This window comes from Camellia sinensis, chromosome 2 (assembly GCF_055761805.1).
Source record: "Camellia sinensis isolate YWXY chromosome 2, ASM5576180v1, whole genome shotgun sequence".
Taxonomy (NCBI): domain Eukaryota; kingdom Viridiplantae; phylum Streptophyta; class Magnoliopsida; order Ericales; family Theaceae; genus Camellia; species Camellia sinensis.
The window spans coordinates 100,330,001-100,340,328 of NC_138962.1; the positions used below are offsets into that span (position 1 = coordinate 100,330,001).

Consider the following 10,328-nt stretch of genomic DNA (forward strand, 5'->3'; position numbering starts at 1 on the left):
CAGTCTCTCTAGAGAGGGGAAAGGTTTGGCACCACACTGCTGCCCATAGAACTCACAACCCAGGTGCTTTATTGCAGTCATTCCTTCAATGTAAAGGCTTTTCAAGAAGGGTAGTTGTCCAAGTGGTGGCAAAGATGTGCAACATTTGCTACCTTTTAATCGCATGAACTCCATTTTGGAGAACGAAACATCTCCAACCCAGTTTGGAAATTTTGTACTGCCATACCCACTGATGGTGAGTCTTTCCAACAATTTGAAAGGTCTCATCACGTCAAGCATATCCCTCTCAACTATGTCATTCTGTGAACAATGAGATTCATCCCATTCTAGTGATAACTCTTTTAACTCCTCCTTAGACATTAAATTGGCATCTCTGGCATCCTTAACACCACTGACATTCTCCAGTCTTGATATGTGTATTGCCCCTCGAATGTGTGATAGGTTTTTCAACTCTCCTATTTTACGCCCACAATCTTTACCCACCATAAAATTTGACAATGTTTGGAGATTAATTAATTTACCTATATGTAGCGACATTTCTTTTGATGGTGGAATATGCACGCCAGTTATGTCAAAATGGCGCAAGTTCACCAGCCTCCCCATATTTAGAGGCAACTTCTGAAGTTGATGACAAAATTTCAAAAACAAGACTTGTAAATTGTAGAGAGTTACCAATGTGTCAGGTAACCTTGTAATCCTAGAACCAGATACATCAAGATACCGCAAATGCTTTAGATCTCCAATGGAATCTGGTAGTTCAATTATACCAATACCACACAAACGCAACTCACGTAAGCATTTTAACTTCGGCAACAAATCATGTAGCAAGTACCTCGTTATGCAGTGAAATTGTTGTTGTGGCAAAAATTCTAAGAATGTTCGTAAGCATTTGGCATCATCGAAAGCTTTAAAGTTTTTGATTCCATCATAATGGCTAGCAACATAAGATACGTGGCGTGCTTTGTCCGAAATCTTGTTCTGCCTGCCACCCTCTAAATTATTTTCCAACCTAAAACATTTGTCCCCTGCAACATCTTGAGCCAAATCATTGATGAGGTCATGCATTATGAATTGCAATTTGTTACCACTTGACGGCTGAAAAAATGATCTTGACACCAATTCGTGAAAATACTTGTGGCCTAAATCTTCCATTTGGTCTCCACCTTTTCGTTGCTCAATTAAACCTTCAGCCATCCATAGCAAGACTAATTCCTCCTCCATGAATTCGTAGTCCTTTGGGATAATTGCACAGTAGGAAAAGCACCTCTTCAAATGGACAGGGAGATGAAGGTAGCTCAATTTCAATGCTGTGAGAATGCCACTTTCCTCATTCCATATATTGCTATTTAGTATCTCTCTCCATTCATGTTCTTCTTGTTTACAGCATAATAAGCTGCCAAGGGCCCTCGCTGCCAAGGGTAAGCCTCTGCACCTGTTCTCAACAATTTTCTTACCAATTGATACCAATTCTGGGCATTCCATGATATTTCTATTCTCAAATGCATGTTCGGCAAAGATTAACCAACAATCATCATATGATAAGTTTTTCAAATTAAAATATTCATCCATACCCATCTGCTTCACAACACCTCCTTCTCGCGTTGTCACAATGATTTTACTTCCAGGTGCTCCGGCTCCAAATGGCAATCGTAGCGAATTCCACCCATCATGTCCATAGTTCCACACATCATCTAGGACAAGCAAAAACTTTTTTTCTGCCAGTGTGTCTCTTAGTTGGACTTGAACCTCATTTAACTTGCCCAAATCACATGGACGGTGAGTGAATGACTCGAGAATTGCCTTTGTTGTTCCCAGAATGTCGAAGTCAACAGAAACACAAACCCATGCTTTCATATTGAAATGCTTTTCCACTTTGTCGTGATCATAAATGTGCTGAACTAGTGTAGTCTTGCCAATCCCACCCATGCCTACAATAGGAATTACATCAAACTTTTTTGCAGTAGGTGCATCCCCAAGTAGCAATTCAATAATTTGCTTCATGTCTTCATCTCTGCCATGAATGTCAGGCTCCTTCAAACATGTAGTTTGTGATCTCTGCCATAGATCTGTAGACATCCTCCCAGCAAGTCTTTTATCCAAACCAAGATCTTTTCCTTTTGTAGCAACTTCTTGTAATTGACTAGTAATCTCATTTAGCTTAGACCCATTTTTTAAATTGAATGGAACAATAGAAGAAAGGCGTGGAAACTTAGCTGACCTTTTTCCCATCGTCGTCTCCTCCTCCATTAGCTTCTTTTCAAGAGCTTCAGTGGCAAAATCATCCAATAAGTCATCTGCATCGTAAGCCAAAGGTTGAACCTCTTCTAGCCACTTTTTGATATCCTTGTCGTACACTTGTTTGTTCTCTGCATCAGCCAACAGAGTCTCCAAATCCTCTAATGCCTTCTTCAAATTCTGGATGCCAGTGCCAACGTCCGCTGTTCTCACTAAGTTGATTAAATAAGAGGACAATTTATCAACCGTAGCTTGCACAAATGGAGAGATAAAGATCCCAAATACGTCCATGGTGTTTGTTCTGAAAGAAGGAAAGGTAATGAAACCAAGCAAAACAAAGATTAAAAAGCAGATCGAACAACATCTGCGAATTTCAAACAACTTTGGTATGTAGGTAAAGGATAAGAAAGGTAAGAAAGGAAGCAACACAGGGACGGAAAAACAGGCCGAAGGAATAACTTTGGTAGGTAAAGGTTGTAAACTCAATACAAACCAAGCAATGCATAAATCAAAAACATGGTCAATACTCAATACAAGAAGACCCCAAAACAAAATTTACATTAACAAAGGGCACACTAATTACTGGTTTAATTATTCAAATGGACAAATGGTTTTTAGGCACCTTTAACTAAAGTGAAAGCAGGAACAGTGTGTAATCTTAGTGTGTGCATGTTGCAGATTTATTTTTTTGTGTTTGGTGTAATTCTTTGTGTGTCAAAGTTGTAAAAAAAAAAAAAATCAATTTATAGTAAAATTTTCTTTCGACTATTCCATATATTTGCAATTTTCCCTACTTTTTACTCATTTATGCTTCAATTTTCCTTTTTTTTTGTTGGATTTTCCTTTTCAATCCATTTTTTCTTTGAATTTATTTTTGAGTTCTTCAAAATATTTTGAGAAGAAGGAAACAAAAAGAAAAAGAGATGAATATGTTGAAGCAATTAATTATAGAGTAATTTAATAAAATAAAAGGAGAAGAAAAGAAAGGAATTAGAATAAAGGGGCATTTATACACAACTTCAAATTTATGAACTTATACTCCATTAAATCTTAACTAAGATTTTTTGATCTTCAAATCCCATTAAATTTTTAATAATCAGAATTACCTTTCACATAATGATTGTTCATCATTTATGATTATATATAAGAGAATATGATAATTTCACATTTATCTCGATTTTCAAAACTTTAAAACATCAACTTTCAAATTGAAAAAACTAAAAAAAAAATTATGTGCAAAAAAAAAAAAAACTAATTTAATGTGTTTGGTTTCAGTTTTCTGAATTCAATTTTTTGAAAATTAAGTTTTTTGTTTTTCATGTTTTTTTTGTTTTTATTGAATATTTTTTAAATTTTAAGCAATTTTTTTTTTACTTTTTTAGATGCACCTTACTTAGATGTATCTAAATAATAAAATATTTGTGAAAAAACATTTAAAAAATTAATAAAGACAAAAAAATATATTGAATTTTTGTATTTTTTGGTATTTAGTGTATTTTTTTAATATTTTTTTCACAAATATTATACTTTTTAAATGTATTTATGTTAGGTGTGTCTAAACATTAAAAAAAAAATTTACTCAAAATATTAAAAAAATCATTAAAAACATTAAAATACGAAAAATAAAAAAGTAGAAATTTTTGAAAATGTTTTCTGAAAACCAAACAAATAGATTTGTTTTTTTTTTTTTTTTGAAAAAATTGAATTGTTTTTTTGTACGAAACTGAAAAAATGAAAAAACTAATAATATTCTCAGTTTTAAAACTTAAAAAATTGATAATATTCTCAATTTTATTGGATAGTTAAATTAAACCAATAAGTAGAATAGCAAAATCGTTTAATCTCATGCTCTGTTTTTTTTTCAGTTAGTGAAATAATTATCTAGAATATTACTATGCAAAATTGATAATGTTCTTAGTTTTAAATATTGAGAAAAATTAATAATATTCTCAATTTTATTAAATATGACTTATTGGTTCAAAAAATCTTAAATAGCACGTGAGCAACCATATCATTTATAAATAGGACTTTTATATAATTAACTCTAGAATAAATTATTTAATAAAAAAATAATATAAAAGTTTACTTTCTAAACCTAATAACGTGTACAAGATATAATTGGCCGGTGATTAAAGAAAAATATGAGAAAATTTCCTTAAATATCCTAATAAATTGGCAAATCATTAAATTTAACAAGTAGTAAGTCTTCTAACTTTATCTTAGTTTTTAATATAATCCTTTTTTAATTCTTCCATGTAAGCACTTCAACTTTGCTTTTGCTTCAATGTAACTATTTATTTTTTATTTTTTCTATTTAAATCTCTAATTTAACCATTAAAGAAATTTATTTATAAATCTTATTTAGAGGACTTGTAACCCAATAAATTCACAAAGTATTCTTGTGTTCCATCTAATTCCATACATTTGAACTTATATTTCAATAGATCTTTATCCTATATTAGAAGTATTATGTGAACTATTTTATCCTTATAGACTTTTATTATAATGTATATATATATTATACCATATATCTAAGAGAGAGAAAATCATTTATTAGATATCTTTTACTTATGATATACATAAAATAGAAAAAATTGGTGATAAATCCAATTTAAAGAGAGTATAAAGTATTAGGTTTTATTGGTGAGAGGTTCACCATTTGTGAAATAATTTGGTGAGAAGACCTTTTGTTATTCTGGGAAGACATTTTGTTTTTAATTTTACCCCTTAATTTACCTGTTGACTTTTTTTTGCTATCTGTTGAAATTTATATCTATCTATTCAAAAAAAAATTCTATCTGTTCAAATTGAAGGTACATTTTCTTATCTATTTGAAATTTCACGAACTTGTTTTTCTATCTGTTGGAATTATCCACTACAACAACAATACACCAATGGTTTAAAAACAACAGCACAAAACAGATAAAAAAAAAAAACAACAACAATTTTATAGATATGAACAACTAAATCCAAAATATATCTACTCAACAAAGAAAAAAAAATTACCATTAGGGAGGGATGATTAACGACGACAACAACAAAGAAAAAAATTATCTGTTCAACAACAACAACAAATAATTTTTTTTTTTTACTATACCTATAATATGTTATAAGTTAATACTATATTAATCTGTATAGATCTACAGCTGCTAATAGTAGATAGTATATTTAATAGATTATATTAAATATCTGTATAGATAGTTGTTGCTAGCCTAGCACAGATAGACGCCTTCTTTTCCTTTTGCTTTCAGCTATCTTTCGGTGGCCTTTCATTTGTATATTTCCTTTGTTCATCATTTTGTCTTGTAAAACATCTCCTATATAATGGAGGTTCCATTTGGTTGCAATATACATCAAAAACATAGAGCTAATATTTGCTCTCTCAATCTCTCTCAATTTTTTATATGGTATCAGAGCACAGGTTTTCTGCCTAGCCTCTTCTTCCAACATATTTTTTCTGCAGATTGCATTTCATCTGTATCCCTTTTTCGTCCATCTCTGAAATAGAGTTTTCACCACACTAGAGCCTTCGTCTCCTCCGGACGATTCCAACGCCACCAATTTCAGCCCAATACGACGTTACACGCGCTCTCACGCGCCACTTCTGTGAACGGCGCGTCGCCTGCCTCCGCCTTCTGCCTCACACGCGCTCCACGCATCCTCCACACTGTCTCGTGCTAACGTGCACCGCGCACTACCTTGCTAACGTGCGCCGCGTGTTTCTGACGTCAGCACACGTTAGCCCTCTCTGCTACCGTGCACTGCCTGGCCTGTTTTGCTAACGTGCGCCGCGCCCTTTCTTGCTAACGTGCGTCGCGCCCTTTGCCTCTCATTTCTGTGCCTCTGTGGTCATATTTTGGGTCATTTCACTCATTTTCCCACTAATTTCGGCCCTCTGAATTCACTGGTAACCTCGATTTTTTCAGATTCTACCTCCATTGTGCTATTTTTTCCCTCATGGATCACTCGGATTCCTTTAATCACCCTATTTCCGTTATTCTTGACGGGACTAATTATGTCCTTTGGGCACAAGCCACGTCTGGCTTCCTCAAAGGCAAGAAACTTTGGCGTATCATTACTGGGGATGTGTGCAAACCAGTCCCAGCAACCACGGAATCCGCTGCCACGGACTCCGCTGCCAAATATATCGACCGACTAGAAGATTGGGATAGTAAAAACTATCAGATCATCACCTGGCTTCGCAATACTTCTATTACATCTATCAGCTTTCAGTTTGGTAGGTTCCAACTTGAGTTTGCTTCCTCTCCAGCCAAGGCCATCTGGGATTTTTTGCAAGAACGCTATCAGACTACCGGTCTTGCTCACCAATATCAGCTTCTGAGTCATCTTCACCGTATGTGCCAAGAAAACACTCAGACCATTAATGATTTCCTCTCCCAAATGTATTATGTTTGGGATCAACTCGCTCTTTCTGAGCCTCCATGGCCTCATACTGAGGATGCTGCCTTGTTTACTACCTACCGTGACCAACAGCGCTTGGTTCAGTTTCTCATGGCTCTCACTCCTCGTTTTGAGCCCGTCCGCGCATCTCTCCTACATCGCACTCCTTTACCCACTCTTGAGCAAGCCGTTTCTGAACTCCTGTCCGAGGAAACCAGGTTTGGTACTCTCCATCCACACCCTGTGGACTCTGTTCTTGCTACTCCCCAGATTCGGAGTTCTCCTTCACCACAGCGGTCCACTACCTGCAACTATTGTCACAACCGCAATCTTCCATCGACTCATCTTCTGGTTCATTGTCCCGTTCGTCTTTGTCGATTTTGCAACAAGACTGGCCCCGGTCATCTCCAACAAGATTGCTTCCACAATCCTACCCGTGCCTCTCGCCATGGTCCTTCCACCGGGAATTTTTCCCGCAGCAACTCTCACCGTTCTGGGACTCCATTTAAAAACATGCCTGCTCCACGCACTGCTGCTGCCGCCTCCGAAGTTTCACCTTCTTCTGTCCCTGTAGATCCTTCCACTCCGGTCTTCTCTCATACCGATGTTGAAGCCATGTTTCAGCATTTTTGGCAGCATTCCGGTACTCCTCCATCTACTGCTTTGTCTACCACCGCAGGTAACACTTCCTGGTACTTTGACTCCGCTTGTTGTAATCACATGACCTTTGATCCTACTATTTTTACTCCTCTCTCTTCGACTCCTCATGTTCCTTCTATCCATACTGCTGATGGGTCTCTTCTGTTTGTAAGTCATGTTGGGTCTGTTTCCACCTCTCACTTATCTTTATCCCATGTATATCTTATGCCTGCTCTCACTTTAAATCTTATCTCCATTAGTCAATTATGTGAGCATGGTCTAACTGTTACCTTTTCCCATACTGGTTGTTTGGTGCAAGACCCTCGGACCAGGCAAACTCTTGGGATAGGCCGTAAGCAAGGACGTCTCTACGAACTTATCCATCTTCATGTTCCGGATTCCTCTCAAATCACTGCTCCTACCACTGCTACCACTGCTCCTCCTTTATCTCATTTTCAGCTTTGGCACTATCGTTTGGGCCATCTTTCTGTTGGTCGTTTGAAGTCTTTAATTTCTAGTGGTCATTTGGGTACTGTAAGTTCTGATGCTTTCAATTGTGTGTCCTGTCAACTTGCAAAACAACCTGCTTTGTCGTTTAATAAAAGTGATTATGTTTCTCTTGCGCCCTTTGATCTCATTCATTCTGATATTTGGGGACCCTCTCCTACTCCTACTATGGGAGGCGCACGTTATTTTGTTGTTTTTATAGATGATTTTTCTCGTTTTACATGGTTGTTTCTTATGAAAAATCGCTCTGAACTCAAACAACTTTATTACAATTTTGCTGCAATGGTTAAAACCCAATTTTCTAAAACTATCAAGATTTTTCGCTCCGACAATGCCATGGAATATAAAGATTTTGACTTTCTTTCCTTCCTTAGGAGTCATGGTACTCAACCTCATCGTTCCTGTCCAGGTACGTCCCAACAAAATGGCCGTGCTGAACGAAAACATCGGCATCTACTTGACACTACTCGAGCCCTCCTTCTCTCTTCCTCTTGTCCAGAAAATTTTTGGGGTGAAGCCGCTCTTACTGCTGCTTACATTATCAATTGTATCCCTACACCGGTTATTCATAATCACACTCCATATGAGCGTTTACATGGCACCCGTCCCCCTTACGACACCCTTAGGGTTTTTGGCTCTGCCTGTTTTGTTCTTCTCCAACCTCATGAACGTACCAAACTTGAACCTCGTTCTCGCCTTTGTTGCTTCTTGGGGTATGGTATTGAACATAAAGGGTATCGCTGTTGGGATCCTCTCTCCCAGCGTCTCCGTATCTCTCGTCATGTGGTCTTTTGGGAACACACAATGTTTTCCTCCCTCTCTCAATTCCGTTTATCCGTTCCCTCACCCTCTCTGTGTTTTACTAACCCTTCTGCAGATCTGTTTTCTGATGAGCTTCCTTCACTGCCCATGCCTGACTCTCTTGAGACTGCCTTGCCTACTGGTCTTTCTCACGCACCTGCCAGCTCTGATGGTCCTGATCTTGCTCCCTCGGACTCCTCACCCCCTGTTGAGTCTCTTCCTTTGGCTCCTCCTCCTCCTGCTCGACCACACCAGGTAATCCAACCTTCTACTCGTCTTCGTGACTTTATTATTGGTTCTACTGCTTTTTCTACTTATGAACCCACCTCCTATCGAGAGGCTCGCTCTAATCCTCTTTGGCAGCAAGCTATGACTGATGAATTACAGGCTTTAGACAAAACTTACACTTGGGACATTGTTGATCTTCCTCCTGGCAAGACTGCCATTGGCTGTAAATGGGTATACAAAATCAAAACCTGTTCTGATGGCTCTATTGAGCGCTATAAAGCTCGCCTTGTTGCTAAAGGCTTCAATCAAGAATATGGTATTGACTATGAGGAGACCTTTGCTCCTGTTGCTCGTCTCACCTCTGTTCGCAGCCTCATTGCAGTTGCTACTACTCGACACTGGGATCTTTATCAAATGGATGTGAAAAATGCCTTTCTTAATGGTGTTCTTCTTGAGGAGGTCTACATGCAACCTCCCCCTGGGTCTACTTATCCACCTCATAAAGTCTGCAAACTTCAACGTGCTTTATATGGTCTCAAACAAGCTCCCCGCGCTTGGTTTGCCAAGTTCAGCTCTACTATTCATGACTGTGGTTTCACCTCCAGCTCTTATGATACTGCACTTGTAACGCCCTCAAAATAAACCCATAATAACCATAACATTAACATGCATTTATAAAAGAAAACGAATCATTTGAGTTATTCATCAGAGTATTCTTATTGAAAGACATCACGTGTAACATCCTGCAACATCAAAATAAATGCCCTAAGGGCTTACATCTTTCCAAGCTAACACTTGGACACAAAAGGATGAGTACTAACTCATTTACAAGTTAAGCCCTAGGCTTGAATGTTTACATGAAATCTCAAAAATAACAAAATAAAACATATAACTAAAGACAAGTCTTCAAAATCCCAAACATCAAATCCTTCCAGGCTAAGTCCGTGGAGGTAGCTTATCACCTGAACCTGAAAATGATGTTCCCATAAAGGGTGAGCCACAGCCCAGTAGAAAAAATACTAAACCAAATATAAGCATTGAATAAAGCTATAGCATTCAATAGATGGTTAATCGAGATAATCAATTTTATTATTAAACAGTCTCATGACACTAATGTCTAAGACACATTTCACTTTCCATTATTATCAACATGGCTCAGAACCTGGCCAAACGTACAACAGTGAATTATATATCATAATCACATTACTTCCAATATCAACAAAACAAATGAGACTCATGCTCATATCAAAACACTTCATACTTCCCATTTGATACACATTTTAGTGCTGTATCAATAATCATGTAAAAACACTTCAATATAATAAGCACACATAAAAATGGTGCTAATGGAGTCCATCCCCTATCTCCTCCCAAACAAAAATCCGGTTTAGAGGTCCATCCCCTATCTTCCCCTAAACCGTGGAGTACATCCCCTATCTCCTCCCACACAATATGCAAATGCAATGCTCAACCAATACACGTATTTTCAGTATTAATTCAATAGTCAAAATTAATTA

The 10,328-nt window shown here is 37.2% G+C and overlaps 1 protein-coding gene across 1 annotated transcript in view; it reads right to left on the minus strand.

Moving 5' to 3' along the window:
- LOC114269392 (putative disease resistance RPP13-like protein 1) overlaps positions 1-2,526 on the minus strand; it is a 2,901-nt gene extending 375 nt beyond the window's left edge. The window contains exon 1 of the mRNA XM_028210691.2: positions 1-2,526. This exon is cut by the window's left edge and continues 375 nt beyond it. Coding sequence (XP_028066492.2) covers positions 1-2,526 — 2,526 coding nt within the window.
- Positions 2,527-10,328: the final 7,802 nt, after the last annotated feature.